At 41.3% G+C, this 26,276-nt stretch overlaps 2 protein-coding genes and 1 long non-coding RNA gene across 5 annotated transcripts in view; 2 read left to right on the top strand and 1 right to left on the bottom strand.

Moving 5' to 3' along the window:
* The window catches only part of atxn7l2 (ataxin 7 like 2), a 33,385-nt gene extending 24,294 nt beyond the window's left edge, over nucleotides 1-9,091 (top strand). For both annotated transcript variants that reach the window (XM_062978406.1, XM_062978405.1), the window contains one exon: nucleotides 8,947-9,091. In XM_062978406.1, coding sequence (XP_062834476.1) covers nucleotides 8,947-8,961 — 15 coding nt within the window. In that variant the 3' untranslated portion in view covers nucleotides 8,962-9,091. The remainder of the gene's footprint in view (nucleotides 1-8,946) is intronic.
* Nucleotides 9,092-11,439: 2,348 nt separating this feature from the next.
* On the bottom strand, nucleotides 11,440-17,803 carry LOC134298397 (uncharacterized). Its single transcript, XR_010005453.1, has 2 exons — nucleotides 17,481-17,803; nucleotides 11,440-15,105 (listed from the first exon to the last, which is right to left on the bottom strand). It is a non-coding gene; the product is annotated as an uncharacterized LOC134298397 (long non-coding RNA).
* LOC100562748 (probable transmembrane reductase CYB561D1) overlaps nucleotides 14,250-26,276 on the top strand; it is a 43,420-nt gene continuing 31,393 nt past the window's right edge. Inside the window, exons 1-2 of one of the 2 annotated variants that reach the window (XM_062978407.1) lie at nucleotides 14,250-15,083; nucleotides 24,606-24,643. In XM_062978407.1, coding sequence (XP_062834477.1) covers nucleotides 14,957-15,083; nucleotides 24,606-24,643 — 165 coding nt within the window. In that variant the 5' untranslated portion in view covers nucleotides 14,250-14,956. The remainder of the gene's footprint in view (nucleotides 15,084-24,605; nucleotides 24,644-26,276) is intronic. The other variant, XR_010005452.1, reaches the window with a different exon arrangement.

Here is a 26,276-nt window from a genome sequence, read left to right as displayed (position 1 = left end):
CGCATCCTGCATTTGTGTCTCTAAATTCAGTAGCATTGTGCCACATAGTCTGTGTTCTAGTGCCAGCAGAGCATTTTGTAACAAACCTTCAGTTATGTGTCAGGACCCCCAAAGGTAATAATTTCAAGGGAAGGATTTATAGTGCCACACATCCGTCCCACTTTACCACCACTGGGGTTTGTAATGAGGAGTTTCAGTCAGTATTTCAAGGCACATCATTTAAAACTGTGTTTTGTAATAAATGTATCAACTGCAGTATTTTGTTAGACATGCTGACTTTTGTTCACATCTTTGTAAAATAGTGGAACAAAAAGAGGTATGCCATGAACACATCATTCTTATCTCATAATTTCCAAAGACACTTGAAAAATGGTAGTAAGCTTTATTGAATAGATTAGTCATAGAAAGTTTGGAATGATTAATTGATGTAGCCATTTGTCATCTTTAATACTAAAAATGGGAAAAGGCACATTTTGGGATATCAGTTTTTGGAATCTCCCAACCAGCGTGGGCAAGTGGGATTTGTAGTACAAAAAATAATTTTTCCTTTTTCTATTAATGACTCACATAATGTTGGGGGATGCACTTGAGGCCTTTTAGAAAAAGGGATTTTTTTTTCATGTCAGGAGCGACTTGAGAAACTGCAAGTCGCTTCTGGTGTGAGAGAATTGGCCATCTGCACGGACATTGCCCAGGGGATGCCCAGATGTTTGATGTTTTACCATAATTGTAGGAGGCTTCTTTCATGTCCCCACATGGGGAGCTGGAGCTGACAGAGGAAGGTCACTCGCTCTCACCAGATTCAAACCGCCAACCTGTCAGCCAGCAGTCCTGCCGGCACAAGGTTTTAACCCATTGCACTACCCGAGGCTCCAGAAAAAGGGAATGAAAAGCAAAGTATCAAGGGCAGTTTTTCTGAACACTAAACATTAGCTTTGATTTTTTAAATTAGATTTATGAAATTCCAAGGTACAGATTACATTTCTGTACACTCAGTTTCAAACTTTTGAACAGTTGTCTCAAGCAACCTTTATTTCCTTAAAATGATGGATATGATACTGAGATTGTGGCAACTGATGAATTCAAATACATGTACAGTCAGTGAAAAGTCAGAGCCTCAATTAAAAATTATTTTGTTGCTGCAGAGTTTTAGCCTTTATCAGAGCCGTGAGACCTGTACAAGTTAGGAAACCAATGTTTTCATTGAGCTAAGATAACTAATGTTGAAAATGTTAGAAGAAACTAAGCTTTGAAGATACACAGCACAGTAGTCCTGCCCTTCATGTTCTAAGGGGTGAAACTCACCTCTTTCCATTTCTTCACTCTTGGCACTGAGCCTGTGCTAAGGATCCATCCTTTTACTTATTTGGGATTTTTTACAAGCTGCATAACAGAAATATACAAGTACAGCTTTTTCTTGGCCTCATTGATAAGGAAAGACGGTAACATTAGTAAAGTTTCATTTAAAAATGAAAGAGTAGAAGATTTTGATTATATTAGGGATTCTTCTTCTTCATTCAGTCAGTCGTTTCTGACTCTTCGTGACCTCATGGACCAGTCTGCGCCTGAGCTCCCTGTCGGCTGTCGTCACCCCCAGTTCCTTCAGGTTCATGCCAGTCACTTCAAGGATACCATCCATCCATCTTGCCCTTGGTCGGCATCTCTTCCTTTTTCCTTTCATTTTCCCCAGCATCATGATCTTTTCCAAACTTTCCTATCTTCTCATGATGTGGCCAAAATACTTCAACTTTGCCTCCAATATCCTTCCCTCCAGGAAGGTTTTTTTCAGTTTGCAAAAATCTCCACAAATGAAACAGGTAATGAGGAAGAACTACATAAAAGCGTATTTGAAAGAAATCCTAAAATTATTATTATCTATACAGGCAGTCCCCGAATTACAAACATTTGACTTACAAATGACTTGGGATTACAAACGGAGGTGAGACAACAGGAAGTGAGAGAAATCTCTCTGTAGGAAGAGAGATCTCCTGAAAGAGTTACCATGAGGAAAAGGTGTCTCAGCTGAAGCTTTAGCACCAATCCTTGTTTCCACAACCAACCAAATTTTTCAAAATCCAATTACAACAGGTACAGAAAGTTAGGTGAAATCTTCTGAACAGGGACACACACAGCAAAGCAAACTCAAGAAGGGTGTTAACCCTTCCCTATGCTATCCAAAACATGAAGCTATCTTGTTCATAACTTGGGGACTGCTTGCATTTTTGCCTCCCGTCCATCAGCTGGATCTCACAAGACTCTAAAATATAGACCTGCCTAATTGGCTAATGTAGCCTTATGCGAATGACTGGATCCAAATGGGCTCAAAGGAACTAGTAACATAATGAAACAATAATCAATGTCAATGAAGGGCTGTGCTTTCTGTTCATTCTGCTGGCTGACATAAGAGAGAGCGAGAGAAAGTGAAGAGCAGTTGTAATATTTATTTAAAATATTAATATGTTGCCTAGCAATGAAAACATTACTGCCAGGGTAATATAAATTAAAAAGGAAATTGTGTTAATACAGTTGTCTTGATGTGATTATACATGAACCTCTATCTGTCATTATTGATAGAGATTTGTGTGCATTTGGGCGTTTGTGTCAAATGCCGTGGTAGCTAAGCATCTGCTCAGAGTATTAGTCCAGAGCTATCAAAAAAGATGGGTGCTATTAAATAGGTTCAGCACTGTGGATGGAACATATAAAGTTTTATATGAAAATAAAGAGCAGGTTCATTGTCCCAATGAGGAGCAAGCTGGTTAAATGTAAAATTTTCATAAATATTTCAGTGAAAGTGCTTTGGATTCACTTGTGAAAAAGATATTTGTCTTCCGTTGGAAGTTGTTTTGTAATGGTTGCCAAGTGTATACACTATTTAACACAGGAGCGGGGAACCTTTGGCCCTCCAGATGTGTTGGACTACAATTCCCATAATCCTTTATGGGAGCAGAAACAGTGATGCTTCACTGACTTTGATTTGTTGACTGTTTTCAATTTCTGAAAACTGATTCAAGAAGACATTTTAAAAGGTTCATCAGTGAAATAATGGATACCCCAGAGAGCTTACCTGCAGGGTATAACCATAATACTAGTGGTTCAGTTTTTGTTAGTGTTTGGGAAGGTTACCTTTTTGTCCCACCAGCCACATAGTTAGTGCCATGTTGGTTGTGGGATTCAAAAGAGTAACCCCCAGGATGCAATTACAAGCAAATCTCTCTCTTTTCATCTGAACATGGAAGCTCCATTACACTTTTCTGACGGATAACTCTTAGTAGACCAATGTGAATGACTTGAATTTGTTTCAGTAGGAATTGCATCAGGCGGAATGACCTTTCACTGTCAGCAGTTCCTGACCTTTCTGCCCTGTGGCTTCATCAGGCATTGCTCACTTGATTTTGCATTCCTTCCTGCATTCCAAAGAGTTAAACCGTCTCTTCTTAAAAGGCAAAGAAAGCAGTGTATCCAAGGCAGCTCTGTCCAAAGCAGGCATCATTATAGAGGTTTTATGGGTGGGTGTGAGTTAAATTTTCCCTGGATCTTCCAAGCTTAACAGTAGAGCTGTGTTACAGAAGATAAAGAGAGCATGGGTGGCTGGATGTGAAAAATGGCTTTTAGTTCCCGGATTACTCCTTGCCTACTCTGGGGACATACATTATTGGCAAAATGTCAGTCTTGATTATCATGTGTGAGTGAGTATGATACTGTCAGATTCGTATTGTTAGAATCATCCAGTTGGCAGGCAGCACCTCAAGTTTTGTAGTGAAGCATGAGACTACAGCGCCCCCAAAAGGTGCATCCTAAGTGAAGGAGAAGCCCCTCACTATCACTTTCTGAAAAAGTGTGTACTCTTGTCAAATTTCTTCCTGTTGACATGATCCGTCTTGTCATTGAACTTAAGTCCTCGTGGACAACAAGTTAAACATGAGCCAACAATGTGATGTGGCGGCAAAAAAAGCCATTGGGATTTTGGCCTGCATAAATAGGAGTATAGTGTCTAGATCCAGGGAAGTCATGCTACCCCTCTATTCTTCCTTGGTCAGACCACACCTGGAATACTGTGCCCAATTTTGGGCACCTCAGTTTAAGAGAGATATTGACAAGCTGGAATGAGTCCAGAGGATGGCGACTAAAATGATCAAGGGTATGGAGAACAAGCCCTATGAGGAGCGGTTTAAAGAGCTGAGCATATTTAGCCTGCAGAAGGCTGAGAGGAGACATGATAGCCATGCATAAATATGTGAGGGGAAGTCATAGGGAGAAGGGAGCAAGCTTGTTCTCTGCTGCCCTGGGGACTAGGACACGGAACAATGGCTTCAAACTACAGGAAAGAAAATTCCACCTGAACATTAGGAAGAACTTCCTGACTGTGTGAGCTATTCAGCCAGAGTGTGGTGGAGGCTCTTTTTTGGAGGCTTTAAAGGAGAGGCTGGATGGCCATCTGTTGGAGGTGTTTTGAATGTGATGCTTCTTGGCAAGGGGTTGGACTAGATGGCCCATGAGGTCTCTTCCAACCTTATGATTCTATGTTTCTAAGATGTGCCAGCCATGATTACTAGGTACAATATTCTAGGCATACCCTGAACACAAAACAAAATGGAAATATTATTTCTTTTGATCTTGAAAATAATGCTTCTTTTAATGCAGCTTGTGATTGAATGTTTGAGAAAATGTTGTAGTACTTTGGTGACAGGACTAGGATTTTCGGTAGAACTGGATTCAAATACCTGTTCATTCATAGAAATCTACTGGGAAACTTAAGGCAAATCCCACTCTCTGACAGTTAGGCAGCAGTAAACCTGCTCTGAATAAATCTTGCCAAGAAAGGATAGGTTCATGTTAGAGCTGCTCATTTCCTCAAGTTAGAAATGACTGGAAGGCATACAGCAGCAGCAACTGCATCAGGATTTTTTTTAAACACTGCATTGCTGGATCGTGTTCAGCTTCTGATCTATTGAAACATCCAGAGCCTTTTTTCTGTTTATTATTGCCAAGCCACATCTCCCCCCGCTGATATTTGTGTCTCAGTGTGTGTATGTATGCATATAGACACACATATCTAGATGGCAGAGATTTATATTTGTCTCTTTAAAATGTCATCTTGACTTCAGCTGGCTTCTAGTCCAGGTTGAGTTTCCCTTATCCAAAATGTTTGGCACCTGAAATCTTTTGGGGTTTTTTCTGGATTTGTTTGCTTATACATACATGAGATTTCTTGGAGATGTGACCCTTGTCTAAACACAACAATATTTTATGCCTCATATACATTTTATACACATATACATGTACATGTAGCCTGGTGGTAATTTTGCACAATATTTTAAAATAGTTTTGTGTATGAAACAACGTTTGCATACCATCAGAAAGTAAACATCTCAGCCGAACTATTTTGGATATTGGAATTCTAAATGGAGAATGCTCAATATGTTATAAATTGTTTTGTATATGCTCACAGACTCTTTTAAATATGTATGCTGGATTTTTTGTCCAGGATTAATGTCGCATGTCTCTAAAGTACCATCCACAAAATCCTTGATCTACAAAATATCCCCTCTGACTTTGGAGACTTGAATTCATTTAAGGTATCTGAAATGTCTTTTCAGGGTTGCATTTGCTTTGGATTGCAAGTCCTTTGTGTGATTTTCTTTTCTGTAAACAGAAATCTCCTTGTAGTAAAAAAAAAAACTCAGGCAAAATAAGAGACTATTTTTTTTCCTTTTTCTGTCACCCAACGCTTCCCCAACTTCTGTAGACAGCTGACTTCCTGCTGCCTTCCTGCTGCTTCTTACTCTTAAGCACAGCCAAATAACTCTTTGTTGTTGCTTCCAGCATCTTTCAAGCTTGGCCTTCCTAATACCATCATTACAATTTTGAACCACACTCTTGTACTTATCCTTGGTCACCTGTCTCTCCTTCAGTATCCTAGATATATCTCAGCTTATCAGAGAGCTCCCTGTGAAGCAGCAATGCTTTCTTTATATCTCTTCTGTGTTTTTCTTTCTCATTGGAAGGAAAGTTATTGTGCATTCCACGTTGTCTTTTCAGAGTCAGTAGCCTCTTTATTTTCTGAGGGTTTTTTTTTTGGGGGGGGGGGGATTAAGTCGCCGACACATGTTTGATTATGTTCAGTTATGTTTACATCCCCTGCTATCGCAGATGTCAGTGAAATACAGTTGTTTCCCTCCAAGATGCCTGCTGCTATCATTTCATCAGCCAGTTCTTCTCTGTTGGTCAGAGTTAAGTCCTTGCTAGCAGAGCCCCTTGTCTTTTCCTCCACCTACTGAGAGATGAAGTTGTCAACAAGGCAAATCAATAATTCATTGGGCATTCTATTCTTAGAAGAGTTAGACTTATAGCAGATTGTTTGCATCATTGAAATCCCCCCAACTGCTGTGGCTTGTAAGAGTTCTGGAATACTTTTCAGAAAGGCTTTACCCAAGTGTTCCAGCTGGCTGAGTGGTCTATATTATACTGCCATATTAATGCCACTTGTTTCTCTATTTTTTCTTCCTTACTGAGATGCTTAGGGTAGGATTTCCTATCTATGGATTTCTGTGCAAGTCTATGAAAGCTTCACATTTCTTTTAGGGGGGCAGGGGAATCTATCATCATCTATTTATTTCCCATCCTTTCCTTCTTTTGGACCCTTTTTAATGCTTTAGTTCATGTGTTCCAGTTACGACTCTCATCCAACTAAATCTCAGTGACACCTACCAGATGGTATTTACCTTTCCTTATCAGAGTTTCATCTTAATCCTGTTTTGTTTACCTCACAGCATGCTGCATTTTCCTTGCAGATGGCAAGGTACCATCACTGCTGTCCGGCTTCTTTCTCAGCAGATTTTCGGCATTTATCTCTGGCTTTGCCCCTACCTTACTTTGAATCTGTGCCTATCAAATTGCCTCCAGTTCTCTTTCCCTTTGTTTATAATGTGTTGCCCACCTCTTAGGCTGCTTGCAAGAGTACTTCTATAGATAAATAGAGCTCAGCACCCCAAGAAATGACTTCTCCCAAAACAGACCCAAATAATGATCAACAGACCCAAAATAAGAGCAGTTGTGTGCAGAAGGTTCCATCAACTAATGGATATCAGAAAGACAGGTGCTGGTGGTGATCACATGAGAGCAATAGTAATCCACACCAAGACTGCACACAGACTATACTGTTACAGCATCATTATTCTTTTTAATTGCCACGGCTGTATCCTGTGCAATCTCGGAGCTTGTAGTTTAGTGAGTCATTGAATCTCTGACCGAGAATTCTCCAAAACCCTACCCTACACTGCAGGAAATCTGGATTCCTTAGAATGTTACTGTGGTAGTTAAAGGGGAATCATAGCATTATGAATGTGTTCTGTGAAAGGGCACCAAATCATATGAGAAAGGGATGAGGCTTGGGAGACAGGCCCTGAGGCTTGGATCCGATTGATCACTAATTTCATATTTCTAATGGGCACTCCAAGACCATCGGTCTTCTAGTTTTGTCTCTTTTAACTTCTGTTATGCAGTAAGATCTGTGTAACTATGGAACTTATACCTGTGGTTTCTTTCATCCACAACCAGGGGAAAATGATTTTTCTAGGAATTTTCTAAGTCCTCCATGAAATTCCATAGTATGCTTTCCCTGGAAGTTACCCTAGGGTTGCATTGTAGAACCTTGCAAATTCCTAGAGAAAATGCCTTTCTAGCAATCACTAGGTTATCTAACACAATTCTGTGGTGTGTTTGGACCAGAAGTCAGCTAAATTAATAGTGTTAGGTTATATATCAGGTAATCACAGTCTGGCCAGAAATGTATGCTCTGCAGATACAAAGGCCTTACTGTACCTGGGCATGTTATATGGTTTTCTGAAACTTACAGATAATATGGACACACATTATCTGGAAAATATCAACTGCTGCCAATCTGGAAAGGAAATTCTAGAACAGGTCTGCACAATGTGTGGCCCTCCAGGTGTTTGGCACCCTAACTCCCAGCAGCCGTAGTCAGCTTGTCCAATGGTCAGGAATTCTGGAAGCTGAAGCCCGGAACATCTGGAGGGCAACAGGTTGTGAAGGTGTGTTCTATTGCTTATTCTGACCTCTGGAGTTGCTTTCCCTTTTTACTAGGATCAGCCTGTTGCAATTGTTTGAGGGAATATAAACATTTTGGTGCCCTTCGTGTGTGGTTCTGTTTGAGCAGAGAGACAGAAAGTGTAACTTCTGTGCTTTTCTTTGTAGAAAGTTGGTAAATCTAACACAGTCTATTGGAGATCTTGCACTCATACGTTGCCATAAGACAAAGCCAAATAGACACCACTGAACAGCAACAGCATTTATATATCCTTGTTTATGTAATGTTTTGCAATGAATGGAAATGGGGAATTGTAGTTCTGCTTGTTGAACTCTCATCAGTATTAACTGGTATGGAGAATGGAGAGAGATTGTGGGAAAGGTAGTCCAGCAATACCTGGAATACCACACTCCCCCATCTCTCCCATTTTGGATGAATAGAAGAATACCATGTAAACAGCTTTTGTATTAAGGAACAAACTTGGCAATGTGTATTTTGTAATTTTTTTAGATTTATTTATTTATTCAAATAGATATATTTTATAAGTGTTTATTGCATACAGTGCAATATTTTCCAGCTGTTCAGTTATCATTTCTCAGATAATATATTTTCTTTAAGGGGTTACAGTCTTCTGTTTGAATAGTACATATAACGGTATTACAGGCTCAAAATTAATATCCGCTTCCTCCTTGTCTACAGTCTTATAGGCTCCCCTATGTACATTTTTAGTTTAGTTTTACATGGGGATGTTGAATCATTGGTTGTCATTCATTACCAAAGTATTTTGTCATTTTAAAGAGGTATTGGTTGCAGTATGGGTGACATAGTCCCTTTTTCTGTGAATAGTGTTACACAAACTTGCACTGATGACACTCTCTTCTCTTTTCTCTTTACAGTCAAAAGCGCATTAACAGCAAGTGCCTGCATTCTACAGAAGGAGCCGGCAGTCTGAGAACTCTACCCCCTGAGCCCGATTTAAAGCCTCTTTGCTTTTTATAACTTTATAGTATTTTTTTAAAAGAAAAAAAATCCTCTAAAATACGTCAAGGCTCCTGCTGTTCTTTTTCTGCTTAAATTTAACAAGGGATTGGGTGGGAGGAGAAAGGCAAAAGAAAGAAAGAAAAAAGAACCAGAATAAGAGGAAAGCTGATTTAAATGCAACTCAATCCCAATTTGGGAATTTGATTGTATATAGAATGGCCAGAAGCCAGTAGCACTGTAATGAAATTGAGATTGCAGTTTCTTTTCCTTTAAAAATAATTTGCTGGAGTTGTTTGTAATTTCCCCAGAGGATGGGAAAGAAGTTTGGACCTGGCATTGACTGGTTTTGTGAGCCAGTGTCAGCTTCTTTGCGAGGATGGCCACTGGGTTTTAACAAAGCTTTGTGATATATTTCTCTGGAGTGCCTGTCTGCTTCCTTCCAAGAGAAGCAGACCTGTGTAGCACTGGGCAGTGTGCAGTCTGGCAGAGAAAATCTACAGCATTCAGTATCACTCATAGCCTTGTATAATACACAGGACAGCAAGACTTTAATACAAAACACAGAACAAGGGATGGTGGACCTGTGTATTTCCCCGGCTGTGTGCTGCTACCCTTTGTACTTTTTTTAAGGGTGGGCTTTTAAGGGTGAATTACTTTTCTGAAGACTTCTAAAAGAAGGCAACTCACCTTTTCATTTTGGCCAGAAAAATAACATCTTAGAGAGCTGAAGTAGGATGAAGCCAAATCTAGAAATGCTGGCCCAATAGATTGATCCTATGACCTGGATTTGATTATGCTTAGCTGCAGTTCAACTTGGAGAAAAGTTTGTCTTTGAGGACAAAAGAGTTATGTCCAAACGCCTGCAAAAATAGTCTTGTGAGGGTGTAATTTGCCCACCCCTGTTGTATAGACTGTATTATTGGAGGGGAGGTCTGTTTTATGTCTACTTTCAAAACATTATGGGAATGGAAGAGGAGCTAATTGTGCAAAAACAGCACTTGCAAGGAGTTGACACATAAATATCCCCATTAAGTGGATCCTATGGAGCCCTGGTGATGCAGCAGGTTAAACCGCTGAGCTGCTGAATGAAATGTCAGTGGTTCAAATCCAGGGAGCGTGGTGAGCTCCCACTGTTAATGCAAATGTGCAAATCTGAGTAGGTCAATAGCAACCGCTTCTGTGGGAAGGTAACGGCGCTCCATGCAGTCATGCCTGCCACATGATCTAGGAGGTGTTTGTGGACAATGTTGGCTCTTCGGCTTAGAAATGGACAAGAGCACCAAGCCCGAGTCGAATATGACTGGACTTAACATCAGGGGAAAACATTTACCTTTACTATGAAAAAAAAAAAAGAAATGAACATGAATTGTGCTGCACAAGAATGACTTGCAACTTTTCATAGATTTGTTTGTGTATTTAAAACCTCATTTCTCCACCAGCCTCTTAAATCATGTGAATTCTCAGGCAAAGGACGGGCAGGAGTAATGCTTAGTCTACAAGCTGGAAGGCTGAGAGAAGCTGGTGAGGATTAAGGAATTTGTAGCCTCTAGTAGATTATGGGCCACAGCTGCTATAATCCATGACTACTTTCTATGTTTATAAGGGCTGATGGGATATGGAATCCAAGGCCTTAAAGAGACTCTTCAAGGCAGCCTTTCTCAACTCCATTACTCTACTGCAGTGGTTCTCAACCTGTGGGTTCCCAGATGTTTTGGCCTTCAACTCCGAGAAATCCTAACAGTTGGTAAACTGGCTGGGATTTCTAGGAGTTGTAGGCCAAAACACCTGGGGACCCACAGGTTGAGAGCTACTGCTCTTCAGTTTATGTATGGCCATTACATCACCATTAAAGTAGTTATTCTCCAACATGTTCAGAAGCAGCTAGATTTAGAAAGGCTGACCTAAGGTAACAGCTTGATCAGAATCTCTGGAGAAAAGTTCAGTCTTTGGGGACAAAAGATTAATGTCTAAAACAGGAGTTCTCAAACTTTTTAAACAGAGGACTGGTTCACAGTCCATCCTACTGTTGGAGGGCTGGATTATAGTTTGAAAAAAACATGAACAAATTCCTATGCACACTGCATATATCTCATTTGTAGTGAAAAAATAATGAAACTACAATATTTAAAATGAACCATTATAACAAACAAACTTACTAGCATTTCAATGGGAAGTGTGGACCTGCTTTTGGCTGATGAGATAGACAAATTAATCAGTACAGCAGAGTCTCACTTATCCAACATAAACAGGCTGGCAGAACATTGGATGAGTAAAAATGTTAGATAATAAGGAGGGATTAAGGAAAAGCCTATTAAATGACAAATTATGTTATGATTTTACAAATTACGCACCAAAACATCATGTTTTACAACAAATTGACAGAAAAAGCAGTTCAATACATGGTAATGTCATGTAGAAATTAATTTATTTACGAATTCAGCACCAAAACATCGCAAAGTATTGAACACATTGACTACAAAAACACTGGCTACTAACTAACTGACTACAAATAAAGATAGAATTGCATAAAATGAACTTAGAGTAACAACACTGTCAAAAATTAAATATGTAAAAAGTTCAGTCCTTGCTGCCCAGAGAAACAGCTGTGGATCCAGGCAGGAGGCAAACTGTGTTGGATAATCCAGAATGTTGGATTAGCGAGTGTTGGATAACTGAGACTCTATTGTTGTTCAAGTCATTTCAGACTTAGGGTGGGGAGCGGGTAAATGATCTTGGAGGACTGCATCCATCCTGCAGGTCTTAGTTTGGGGGTCCCTTGCCTAAAATGATCTGTTGGGCCTTCTGACACAGAGCAACCTATACATTCCTGAGGCACATCAAGATTCCTATAAAGTACAATGATGGTATTGTCAAGAGCCAGACGCCAATTTGAGAGCAAAACAGAGTTTATTCAAGAGATAGCCCAAAAAATAGAAACAAACACAAAAGATGGCTTTAAACACTTAACTTTCAGTGTTTTAAAGCAGTCCAAACAAAAATATATCAAAAAGTATGCTTTAGCAACCAAACCGGATTAGCCAAGCAAATAATCCAGATAAAACAAAAGGTGCTTCAATTCAGCTCTAAACAAACTAAGTTGACTTGGAAAAGCAGCCAAAACAAAACAAAGACTTGGAAACTCCCAGAAAACTCCCAAGAGTCACAAGCTAGCAGTTTTAACACAAAGCTCTAAACAGAAACAAAAACCGGGCAAAGGAGCTTGTAAACAAACTTGGAGCCGGTGCAAAAGGGAAAGAATGGTTCCAAACCCTTTCTGTTGCAAACAACAGGCTTTGGAGATTTAAAGGGGCAGTGCAAGAAGATGTCGTCAAACCGGTCCAGAGTCGAAATAGCAGGAACAGCAGCAAACTGCTTCAAGAGTGCAGGTAATGCCAGAAGGTCGAAGGACAAAGCGAAGAGACGTCGTCAGGTTGATCCAGGGTCAGGACAGGAGACAGCAGCAGGGTCAGGAGGCAAGCCAGAAGTCAAGAGCCATGGGTAGACTAATCAGAGAGCGAAGGCAGAAACGGGGTCGAATTCCAGTCCAGGGTCAGAGGTTGTAGTCATCAATCCTAGGTCCACAAATTGGCACAAAGAGCCAAGGCAACGAAGGCAACAGCAGATCTGAAGCAAAGTCCCAGTCCAGTCTTCTTAAACACGTACAGGAATCCCAATGGCGCCCAGCAACATCTTGCCACATGCAAAGTGAAGTGACCAAACACTCCCAATTTATCCCAATTCTCCCTGGGTGTCCAAACACCAACACCCAAAGAGCAGGTGTCCCAAATCCTTAATCAGAGTCAGAACTCCACACAGCTAAGGCTCGTGGATCGGGAGTGCCTAATTGTTCATCAGAATCCCAATCATCCTGCCCACACCCAACACCATGCACACCTGAGGATCCATCCTCGCTTCTCCAAACAGACCAAGTGGGATCTGCTTCTGAAGATACCCCAGGTTCAGCAGTATCCATGGGCCCCAATTCCCCAGGCATCTCCGGTGCCCGTGCCCAGTCAGTGCCCACTTCCTCAGCCACCACCTGTTCACCAGCATCCATTTCTTCCACAAACTCCCCATCTGAATCTTCCTCAGAAGACTCCCCATTGAGGTCCCTAATTCTCTTTCTGTACAAATCCTCCAACGAGCCCACCTCGCGAGGGTTTTTCCTTCCTCTCCTGATCCCACCACCATCATCCACAGTCCCCGAAGGTGCAGTCACAACAGGTATTTTCAGCTCAGAAGAGCAGATGGGCCAGTTGTGTATGGCTGAGCATCCATGACTTATTCAGGGAAAAAGAAATGCCCAACTCCTTACAACTTCAGAGACAGAGTCCAACAGTATTTCATCAGACTGTTCACAAGAGGTATGGAAGTAAGGGTTGAATATACTTGTACAGAATCAAGCAGTGGCTTTGAATACACATAGTACAATTCCACTTCTGCAATAAGTATCTACCCAAGTGGGAGAGTGGCATCTGCCCATGCTTCTGCCCATGATAAACGTGGCTACAGAAGACCTTACCAAGTGATATAACCACCAGGTAAGCTAAGAGTGTTTCCAGATACAGCACTCACTGCAACAACAAGCCTCTACACAAAATTAGAGCAATGTGGCTTATAATTTACTTATAATTCCCATGCAGTCTTCTGACACTTTACCATATTTTAACTGAAAAGAAACTATTAATGGGGGAAAAGATGGAATATCTGCACAATGCCTTTGGGTTGGTAAGTGCCCGATCTTAGGTGTCTTGTGAAGTAAGATTTTAAAGCTTTGTTTCCCTGCATTTCTCACCTGGTGCAAAACATCCATTATCTCCTGAACTTGCCAGGACAGAAAACTTATAAAGGCATAATCCACTAAAGCAGGGATAAGAATCATATGGCCCCCCAGGTGTTGAACTAGAACGACCATCAGCCCTGGCCACCATAGCCATTAGGCTATGCCTTGCAATCCAACCACTTCTGTAGAATTGCATTATTCTAACTACAGTAGAGTCTCACTTGTCCAACATAAATGGGCCAGCAGAATGTTGGATAAGCGACTATGTTGGATAATAAGGAGGGATTAAGGAAAAGCCTATTAAACATCAAATTAAGTTATGATTTTACAAATTAAGCACCAAAACATCGTGTTATACAATAAATTTGACAAAAAACATATTTCAATATGCAGTAATGCTAAGTAGTAATTACTGTATTTATGAATTTAGCACCAAAATATCACGATGTATTGAAAACATTGGCTATAAAAATGCGTTGGATAATCCAGAACGTTGGATAAGTGAGTGTTGGATAAGTGAGACTCTACTGTATGTTTATATCCCAACAAAAGATTCCCCCAGGTAAGTTGCAGCCAAGCTTTGAAGCTGCAAGGCTTTTCACTGCTAATCAAGGCGATCAGTTGCAGCAATTCACACTTGCCTCAAATAAATAAGAGTACTTTCTCCTACCTTGGATATTCCGCAAATATATAAACCCCACTTGCCTAGTTTCTCCATGCCTCACAACCTCTGAGGATGCCTGCCATAGATACAGGCGAAACGTCAGGAGAGAATGCTTCTGGAACATGGCCATACAGGACGGAAAGCTCACAGCAACCCACTGTCTGTACTGTTTCCTGGTAATAAACGGGCCAGTGGCGAGTACTCAAGAATTGTAACCTTGTGCACACGATTCAGACCTGGAGTACTGAATGGACGGGGGCAGCATTAACGGCCCTTTCCTACACGTGCTTGGGCCATAGAACACGCTGTATTCAGAGAGCGTCTTGCCTCGCTTCCTCTCTCCTTTGCTTCAGGGGCTAAACACAGAGGCCCCGCCCCCTGTAGAGGCGCGCCAAGCCCCGCCCCCTTGCCAGGCTCCGGCCACGCCCCGACAGGTGTGTTTTCTGGCGCATGCGCTTTGCGTGTCCCTTTGGCCGAGATGGCGATGCCTAGCTCCTGGGGCCACGTTTGTCTCCGGTGGCTGCGACGCGGATGCTGGGTCCTGGCGTACCTCGGGGCTCTAGGCGTGGCGGCTTTCTTGCTCCTCCTCTCCAGGCCTGGCACTAGTGAGTGGCATGCATCCCTTCCCTTGCCCATGGAAGGGAGGGAGGGAAGGAAGAAATAAGGAAGGAAGATATATTAATATATTAAGGAGATATTGAGTACATATCATTTAAATTATAAATATGAATATACCGTATAACTATATTGAGTACATGAATTACAATTTTTGTATTATTCTATAACTTTATATCATTTAGATAACTTCATAGGTAAAGGTAAAGGTTTCCCCTGACGTTAAGTCCAGTTATGTCCGACTCTGGGGGCAGGTGCTCATCTCCATTTCTAAGCCAAAGAGCCGGCGTTGTCCGTAGACACCTCCAAGGTTATGTGGCTGGCATGACTGCATGGAGCGCCGTTACCTTCCCACCGGAGTAGTACCTATTGATCTACTCACATTTGCATGTTTTTGAACTGCTAGATTGGCAAAAGCTGGGGCTAACAGCAGATGCTCACTCTGCTCCTCAGATTTGAATATGCAACCTTTCAGTCCGCAAGTTCAGCAGCTCAGCGCTTTAACACGCTGCGCCACCTGGGGCTCCAGATAACTCCATATATTGGATATATTCATCAAATCTATATATATAAAAATAGAATGTGGCATTTTTCTATGGAGTAAACAACAAAACCACTGAACCAAATCACACCAAATTTGGCCACAAAAGACAGTCATCCAAAATATGTTTTTCAATCAAACACCCCCAGAAAAATAGTCCAAATTACAGAGGATGAGGAAGAGCCTTTCTCCCCCTAACTGCCAGTTAGAAAGGTAGACTCTGCTGCCTTTAGGCCCCGCCCCCTTCATATCCTAGCAACTCCCTCAGCTAAAATGGCGCCCAGGGCACAGGCAGAGTGCACTTGGGCCTGATCCACACTGCCTATAAAATACAGATTATCTGATTTGAACTGGATTATATGGCAGTGTAGGCTCAAGTTCCTTCCCCACAGCTATATTACCCATTTATAGTCTTATATTATCTGCTTTGAACTGGATTATCTTGACTCCACACTGTCATATAATCTAGTTAGGTGTGAATTTTATACAGCTGTGTACAAGGGGCCTCATTCAATCCAGTTCTAAGCAGATAATATAAGATTATAAATATAATACGTAATAATTACTGTGGTATAATAATACAGAGCAATATAATCTCTAAAACCAGGACAGTGAATAAAGAGCAATACTCTGAAACCAGGAAAATTGGGAATTCAAGAAAGGAAACAATCAGGGCCAGCTAACACCTCCCAACAAAGGATTCCCCCCAGGCAGGAAGCAGCCAGGCTTTGAAGCTGCAAGGCCATTAAATGCTAATCAAGATGCCTAGTTGCAGCATTCATACCTGCCACACCAAGACTATTCGTTGCTATTCAAACTGGCCAACCAAGGATTCTGCAAGGTAGAAAGCAGCCAGGCTTGCAAGCAGCAAGGCTATTCAGTGCTTTTCAACCTGGCCAACCAAGATTTCCCCTACATGGAAAACCTCCAGGCTTTGAAGCCATGAGGCTACTCCGTCCCATTCAACCTGGCCTAGCAAGGATGCCCTATGTAGAAAGCGGCCAGGCTTTTAAGCTTCAATACTATTCAGTGCAATTCAATCTGGCCAAACAATTATTCCCTTACAAAGGAAGTAGCCAGGCTTCAAAGTGGCTGTTTGACTGAGGGTGCGACTCCAGCTACTCCAGAAAACAGCCAAGCTTTGGGGCTGCAAGGCTATTCACTGCTATTCCACCTGGCCGACAAACGATTCCCACAAGCCACAGCAACACGTGGCTGGGCAAAGCTAGTGATTCTATATACAGTAGAGTCTCACTCATCCAAGCTAAACGGGCCAGCAGAAGCTTGGATTAGCGAATAACTTGGATTATAAGGAGGGATTAAAGAAAAGCCTATTAAATGTCACATTTCATTATGATTTTACAAATTAAGCACCAAAACATCATGTTTTGCAATAAATACACAGAAAAAGCAGTTCAATACACAGTAATGTAGTAATTACTGTATTTATTAATTTAGCATTAAAACATCGCAATTTATTGGAAACATTAACTTTAAAAACATTGACTGAAGGGCTCTTTTGGAGCACTCCTCGCCTATAATAATAATAAATTTAATAATAAATTTATTCTTATATCCCGCCCCATCTCCCCGAGGGGACTCGGGGCGGCTCACAACAACAATAAAAACAGTAACAAATTACACATTGTAAAATCAAACATGAAAAGCAGTCATACAATCAATACATACATCACATGTTAAAAACAAGGAGATAAAACAGTTCTAGGCCGAAATAGAGGGCTTCTATAGCTTCGTGGCAGAAGTACTCAGCAAGGTATCAATAATCATGGCAGAACACTCTCTAATTAAATTAAATGGGCATACAAATTAAATTAAATGGGCCTACCCGCTCGCTCCTCCTCCATGCTGGACGCTGGTGCTGCCGGCTCCAGCAAGCGAGGGAGCCGAGGCACGAGCGGGCGGGTGAGCGAGGAGGGCCCCAAAAGTCCTCCTCGCTCACCCACCCGCCTGTGCCTCGGCTCCCTCGGCTCCCGGCAGCACCGGCGGCCAGCATGGAGGAGGAGCCAGGCAGCGAGTGGGTGAGCCAGGAGGGCTCCAAAAGTCCTCCTCACTCACCCACCTGTCCGTGCCTCGGCTCCCTCGCCATGCTGGAGCCGGCAGCACTGGTGCCCAGCATGGAGGAGGAGCGAGAGAGCGAGCGGGTGAGCGAGGAGGACTTTTGGGGCCCTCCTCCTTCTCCCGCCCACCCATGCCTTGGCTCCTTCGCCATGCTGGGGGGGCCGACAGCACCGGTGCCCAGCATGGCGGAGGAGCGAGAGAGAGAGCCCACCCTCCATCCCTCGCTCACTCACCCAGCTGGATTCCGGCAGCACTGGGATCTGGCGGGGTGAGGGGGGGGGGGAGGAATTTGGCTCGAGTTGCCCGGACGCTCGGACAAGTGGGGCTCGATTTAGTGGGGTTTTACTGTAATTATATAATTCCATCGTGCCCTTTCAGTTACATGTATTAATGTATAAAAATACATTCTTTTTTTTCCAATTTTATGCCCTTGTACGATCTCATCATGTAATTTCAGTTATTTATTTATTTATTTATTTATTTTATATGCCGCTTTTCTCTACCCCTTTGGTGGGGGAGACTCGGAGTGATTCACAGCAAAGTAAATGGCAAAATTCAGTGCCTCACTATATATAAAATACAACCCTTAACTAAAATAGCATATACAGTAACAATTGATTAAAACCAGCTTACTATAAACATCAAACATAAATAATAGAACATTGAACATTGCACCAATCCCGAAGTGATCATGGCTGCTTCATCTCACTCTCCAAATGCATCATTTTATTTAATGATGGGTTCATAGCTTGCCTTCAGGGTACCAAATAAGTTCCAGTTGGCAGAGAATAGTTTCCAATTAGCAAGGAAGCCAGACAAGACTGCATTTTATCACTCCATCTGTTTAACATGTATGTTGAACAGATACATAACTCAGGATTGGAATCAGAAGGAGAGTGTAAAATCAGAGGAAGGAACATCAGTATGCAGATGACACCATACTACTAGTGGAAAAAATAGCAAAAACTAGGAACAATGACTGAAGACAGTCAAGCAAGAAAGTGCAAAAGCAAGGTTGTAGTTGAACATTAAGAAAACAAAACTAACTTTAAAGGATATGATGTTCAAACTATTCAAAACCTTTAATACCTTGGCTAGGAACCCCCGGTGGCACAATGGGTTAAACCCTTGTGCTGGCAGGACTGCTGACCAACAGGTCGGCGCTTCGAATCTGGGGAGAATGAGTGAGCTCCCTCTGTCAGCTCCAGCTCCCCATGCAGGGACATGAGAGAAGCCTCCCACAATGATGGTAAAGCATCAAACATCCTGGTGTCCCCTGGGCAACGTCCTTGCAGATGGCCAGTTCTCTCACAACAGAAGCAACTTGCAGTTTCTCAATGTGCTCCTGACATGGAAAAAAATACCTTGGCTCAGTCAAAATACCTTGAATCGGAGTGGAGACTGTAGTAAAAAAAATCAGAAGAAAACTAGGACTTGGAAGGACAGCTATGAAGGAACTAGACAAGATCCTTATGTGCAAAGATGTATCATTGGATAGTAAGGATGATCAATGCCACTGATTTCTCTGTTTCTGTGTATAGTTGCAAAGTTGGACTCCTAAAAAGACAAAAAAATGAATTCTAGAGAAAAACAACGTAGAACCGTCCCTAGAAGCTAAGGCCCCATCTACACTGCCATTATAATGCAGATTGAACTACATTATATTATCAGTGTAGACTCATTAAGCACTTTACTGCACTGAGCTGGATTATATAACCATATAATGCAGTTCAATCTACATTACAATGGCAGTGTAAATGGAGCCTAATATGACTGGGGCTTTGGCCATATGACAAGAAGGGATATTCACTAGAAAAGACAATAATGCTTGGTACAGTAGAGGGCAATAAGAAAGAGGAAAACTGCATTCTAAATCAATAGACTCAGTCAAGGAAACCTCAGCCCTGAGTCTGTGGAAGACTTGAGCAGAGCTATTGATGATAAGAATGACAACTTATTCATGGAGCTGTGTCAGTCTAAATTTACTTGATAGCAGCTAACAGCAACAGTCCCAGCTGATCTTGAAAGCTGATCAGGGTTATTCCTGGTTAGTATTTGGATGGGAGACTGTCAAAGAATACCAAATGCTGTAAGCTATATTTCAGAGAAAGAAACTGGCAAAACCACCTCTGAGTATTCCTTGCCTAAGAAAACCCTGTGAAATTCAAGGAATCACAAAAGTCAACAGGCAAGTTGAAGATACACACATATATAAGCAAACATTACATGCCAATAAAACTGGAAGCACAAGGTATTTAAGACCAGTAAAATAAGAAGCTGGCACGGAAAAGATCGTGATGCAGTTCTAGGGTAAGCGGGAGGCTTCAGAGGTGCATAATGCCAGCGGTGTAAGAAGAGGAGGCCTCTCCCTGTTTTTTCAGCAGTTTCTTAACCAGCATAGAAACTTAATCAAATAAAACTCTGAAAATACTCATATTTTGATTCCAAATCATGTGTTGTCATGTGGTGTGATACAGAGAGAGCCAGGAAGCAGCCTCCTTTTGAACCCTTCTGTCTTCCTTCTGATTCATTCCTCTTTACTGGGATAAAGGTAAAAGTTTTCCCTTGATATGAAGTCTAGTCGTGTCCGACTCTGGGGAGTGGTGCTCAACTCTATTTCTAAAACAATGAGCCAGCGTTGTCTATATACAACTCTAAGGTCATGTGGCCGGCATGATTGCATGGAGCGCCATAACCTTCCCGCCGGAGCAGTGCCTATTGATCTACTCACATTTGCATGTTTTCGAACTGCTATGTTGGCAGAAGCTGGGGCTAATAGTGGGAGCTCACCCCCTCCCTGGATTCGAAACACTGACCTTCAGCAAGTTCAGCAGCTCAGCGGTTTAATCAACTGCGCCATTGGGGGCTCCACCATTCTAGTTTTCATGTGTGATTATGTGTAGATTTATAAACCACCTTCTAGGAGGTAAAAGCAGTAAAGAAACAGTAAATAAATCCTAACAATAATGCAATTATAAAATCAATGTTTCTGATTTTCTGACACAAACATTTCTCAAATGAGCCTATTCAAAATAGCAGACCTGCATGAAATAAATCTTCATACTAGTGATGGGAATTTTAATGTTTTTAAGATTGACAGGTAGTTAATGATATAATAAATGGGGTACATGCAATATGACATGGTGACTGAAGGCATGACAGGATTACTACTCCGTTAAATGATCTTGAATATACATCTTGTGAGGAAATGACCTAATAGTAATTTAGTCAAATAAATATAGATTAATGTGTAATCAGCACTAACCAAACAACTTTATGCCTCATTTACATTTTCATACAACACAAATAGACAATTGCAAAATAGACAGGATGCCATGTCAGATGTTTATATAGAATAAATAATGTGTGGAGTGATGGTGCAGGCAAGTACCCTTCAAAGGTGGCAGAAAAGAGAAACTTTAAGATCAGCATTTCACAATTTAAAGGAGGCAGGCAGGGTAAAGTGAAACACTATCATGCACTTTAATGCTGAAATGTCTGTAGTGGCAGTCCTGATTTGTCTCATTCTCTGTTATGTCTGCCTTGCAGGTGCAAACCCCCTTTTTTGCATATTTTATTGTGTCCATTCCTAAAGAAGGGACTAGCGAAGGGAAGGACCCCTGAGTATTCCTCGCCTACATAAATTATATTAAATTCATGGAATTGTCATAAGTCGACAGGGTACTTGAAGGCACAGACAATTCTATGTTGAGTGTTGCTTAATAATTTCTTTGAAATAATTTTGAAACAATTTTACTAGCTTGCTTCTGAGTTTTATCATTTTTTGTAATGCAGCTCTGATATATTTAGACTGAAGAACATATTCCACCTGTTTGGAAAGTAATGTGTACAGAGGATATATATAGATATATATACACACATACACCTCCCAAATGTTCATTAATCAATTTTGAAGCTGCTTCAAATATGACAAATCTCATATGTGAAAAGACACTGAAGTTTCACAAAACACTTGTGAGTATTTATGTTGGACTTATTTTGCTGTATGGAAATAGCACTTGTAGCTCACTGAAAGCTATAGGACTGAAAACGGCTACCTGCTAACTTCATTTTACTGGCAATTGAGATACCAGACAGGATATTGTTTTCTACTTGCCAGGCACATCTGCATAATACCATGATACTATTTAAGCCCATACATAGTAACACATTATATTCCTAATTTTTCAAAATTATATTTGCCTTTTATTGTGCATTGACAACCAGTATGGTGAGGTTGGGATTGTTTTCTTGTTTGGAATGGGTTTTGTCTTCTGTTATGGCTGCTGGAAGACTTACTTCAGAATATGACAGCTCTATAATACATGATGGATGTTTTCTATTTCAGAATCCAACAGTTTCTGTGAACTTTACAGGCCATACACTAGATCTCTACAATCCCTTAGTTTTGATCTGGCAGTCTGATTATGTGAGCTTTTATAATTCACTGTTTAGAACTACTTTCAATAGGAAAGCCTTTTAATGCTTCTCATAACGGGCACAAATTGACTACAGTTAAACACTTCTAAATGGGGCAGATTACAGTGAACTTAAATGTGAGCTCATTTTATTCTGTGCAATCAACAGGGCTTAACCCTGCTTCATTGTGGTTGGCTGGTGCTTAGTGCGCTCTGTTCCAAATAACACCAGTTACTATCGATTTCTGCTGGGTTTCAGATTCTAGTGGTCCTTCTCAGTACTGTTTTTCCTGCATCTACGCTGGCTGAGAACAAAAGGAATATCTGAGGTCTGCAAGAAGACTTGGCTGATAATTGATTTATTATTTACTTTACTGGGAATAGAGAGAAACTTGGTCCCAACTTTTGAATTTGGGAATCTTCTATCTTTGCTGTAAAATCCATTCTTGTTGAAGAATAACACAGGGTTGTGCTCATCCCTCAAGTTTTGTTCCTCATACTGTTAGTGATGGTGGCAGGGTTTAATGGGATTTGGAGTTCAACTGCTTCTAGAGGGCCACAGGTTGCCTGGTTAAGACAGGCACGTATCTATATATTGAAGAGATTTTTGGAGAACCCTTTCTCTGTGCACTTGTATGTCTTCCTCATGCAACTAAAATGGTGAGATCTGCATACAGGAGGAGGTTTAACAGGCTTGTGTAATTCCAGGATTTCAAGGGGGAGATCAGGGAAAAAGTAATTTCCCTTGAAATGGCCCATTGAAGAATGAGCAAACTCAGTAACCATAAATTACTGGCTGGTGAATGGGGCACAGAGGAAAACCTGGGAAAAGAGATGAAAGAGAGGCTGGAATCCTTTTTAAAAAATTGAGGTTTTGCTATATGTTACATATTGGGGGGGGGAGAGAAAAAATAGGGGAAGGGACAAGGAAAGGGGCAGGAAAAAACTTAGGGAAGGGAAGGTTTGGACATGGGGAGGAAAGAGGTATGTTGAAGGGTTAAGGAGTGGGAAAGGGAGGGGAAAGGCTAGGAGAGGCTGGAATCCTAAACAGAAGCATTCAACATCTTGTTGTATATGTATGTATATATATCTCCATATCCCACCTTACTCCCATTATAGGAATTCAAGGCAGCTAACAGCAAACATGACGCAATACAAGTAAAACAGAGCACATGTGTTCAAACACGACTATATAAATTTAAAAAGCAATTAAATTGTTGTGTTATGGAACATAATATTAAAATACATTTAAAACTACACTTAAAAACTACCCCCCCCCCCCATTCCACTTACATTTTATTGTCATCTGGGATTCACATTCTGCTGACAACAGAAGTATGGCTGGGATTGTTATACCTAAGTTTTCTATGCACACATTGAAAATGTAGCCTATGGTCCCCATAATGTTCAAGTCAAAATACTACATCCAGATCTTCTATATAAGAGATGAGAATTAAGTAAGGCATCTTTTCTAATTCCATAAAAATATAATTCAAAATTCATATGGCAAGGGTTCTGGTTGCAGTTTCAGAAGCATAAAAAACCCCACTTTCTTCCTTTAAGACAAAAGCAAGCTATTATAAATACTGCAATGAAATGCAGTAGAAGGGCTCATGAAATAGTGAGGAACTCAGTATATTAAATTGTTTCCACCAACTACACGTAGTCTAGGTATTGAGTTGAGTTCTTATTTTAAGAGTCTAGAAATACTGCATAAAGCATGAGGAGGTCTTGCTCCTATATTTCCTTGATGCTTAATATATCAGCTCTGGCCTTACCAAAATAGTAAGTTCTTCAATATCTTAGGTTTTATCATAGTAGTGAGTCATTATAATGTGCTGTATCCACATTGCAATGTAGACTAGCAGAAGAGCAGAATCCAGCATGAGCAAGATGGTGCAATCTCTCCTTCCCGCTGTATCGCACTGAGCAACCCTCCAAAAAAACTACTCCAAAGGGCTTCAAGGACTTCCAAAACATGTTTTCAGGCAATGGAGGATGAACAGGAAGAGGGTAAAAATCCCAGTGCTTCTGTGAATGTCACGTTGGATTTAGGCCATTGGGTATATGAAGAGTGGCCTTGTCAAAGAAATTAAACTGTTTCAGAATAAGCTCAAACCTTGGCGTTTCTCATTGCATCACCTACAACTTCAAGCCAACAAGGATAATATATTTGAGTGCATACAGTATGTACAGGCTATTATGCAGAGTCTTCCATGTGCACAGTGTTCCCATTGTCTGCAGTAGGAATAAGCAGAAATCTCTCCCAATCCATAGCTGCTGATACAGAATCCCCCTTTGCTTCCAGAGGACTGTCTGGCTGCAACCAAAGCTCTGCCACAGATCAGAGTTTCTTTGCTGTAACAATGTACGGTTTGCCATAACTGAATCTGTTACTGAAGTCATGTTTATTTTTAGATTGCTTAGCTAAAGCTGGGTTGTATTCAATTTCTTTTTTTTTCTCTTCCTTCCAGGTTTATTTTCTTGGCACCCTTTCCTCATGTCAATAGCAGTAAGTTATTCTCTTCAATATCCCAGGAATACTGTTTTATTAAGCTTTGCTTTTGGAGAGACTGACAGACTAAGGCAGCGTACAGAAACTTGCATTTTAAAAAGGAAGTGGCAGCTAGTGGCTTCTATGTCATTGTACTGTAAACCACTGATTTCAGCCTGAAGTATAAAAGAGCCATCTAAGGTGCTGATTGTTGGAGGGGACGAGCACATTGAAAAGCTCCTCTAAACCTCAGACTAAAGGCAGGAGTCTGACATCCTCTTAGTAGCAGAAGTCAATGTTTTTGTTTGATATGGAGGTTGGTATCCGCTACCTCTCTTCTATGGATTTACCATAGAGTCATTGCAGCACCCTCATGGCCATTCTAAATGGAGGAGAAATTACTTATGATACTGTAGTATATTTGGCATATACAAAAAAGATGAATCCATGGATTTCTTCCTTAAGCCAACCCATATGTAGTAGCTGAGGTTTGAATGGTATTCCAAAAATACTAAGTAAACAGTTGCTTGAACCCCTTGACTAATTGTGGCATTATTTTCTTTTCCTTGTAAGGTATTAAGTAGCCCTAAGAGAGCAGCATTGTATGCCAGAATGATTTGTTCTGGTCCAGTAGTATTGATGCCAGCTACAGGCTTTACGAATCTCTAAATATGCCTTATCACCATTAGGGAACCTCTGAATATGCCTTATCACTTTCACTGCTGCTTCTCCCTTTCATTTAGGCCAGGGGTGAGGAATGTGTGGCCCTCCCAATGTTGAACTGTATCATATCTTAACAGTGTAGCCAATATTATGGTGTATTCCACTGTACATGGGTCATGCTAATATTCTTTGTATAGACCTAACTTCAACAGGACATATATTAAAATCGGTATGATACAGTTTAGCGTGGCCCCCTACACAAGAATGACAAATTAATAAAATGTTCCATAATTTTGGAGGTATATTTCAGTGCCCTCAAAGCCACATATCCCCCAGCCCTAGAATCATAGAATCATAGAATAGTAGAGTTGGAAGAGACCTTGTGGGCCATCCAGCCCAACCCCCTGCCAAGAAGTAGGAAATCGCATTCAAAGCACCCCCGACAGATGGCCATCCAGCCTCTGCTTAAAAGCCTCCAAGGAAGGAGCCTCCACCACAGCCTGGGGCAGAGAGTTCCACTGCCGAACAGCTCTCACAGTGAGGAAGTTCTTCCTGATGTTCAGGTGGAATCTCCTTTCCTGTAGTTCGAAGCCATTGTTCCTCGTCCTAGTCTGCAGGGCAGCAGAAAACAAGCTTGCTCCCTCTTCTCTTCTGCAGGCTAAACATGCCCAGTTCTTTAAGCCGCTCCTCATAGGGCTTGTTCTCCAGACCCTTGATCATTTTAGAATCATAGAATCATAGAACAGTAGAGTTGGAAGAGACCTCATGGGCCATCTAGTCCAACCCCTCGCTAAGAAGCAGGAAATCGCATTCAAAGCACCCCCGACAGATGGCCATCCAGCCTCTGCTTAAAAGTTGCCCTCCTCTGGACGCTTTCCAGCTTGTCAACATCTCCCTTCAATTGCGGTGCCCAGAATTGGACACAGTATTCAAGGTGTGGTCTGACCAAGGCAGAATAGAGGGGGAGCATGACTTCCTTGGATCTAGA

The sequence above is a fragment of the Anolis carolinensis genome, chromosome 4 (genome assembly GCF_035594765.1).
Source record: "Anolis carolinensis isolate JA03-04 chromosome 4, rAnoCar3.1.pri, whole genome shotgun sequence".
In the NCBI taxonomy this organism is placed as follows: domain Eukaryota; kingdom Metazoa; phylum Chordata; class Lepidosauria; order Squamata; family Dactyloidae; genus Anolis; species Anolis carolinensis.
The sequence above is the reverse complement of the archived record's forward strand: the minus strand, read 5'-3'. Positions and strand labels throughout refer to the sequence as shown.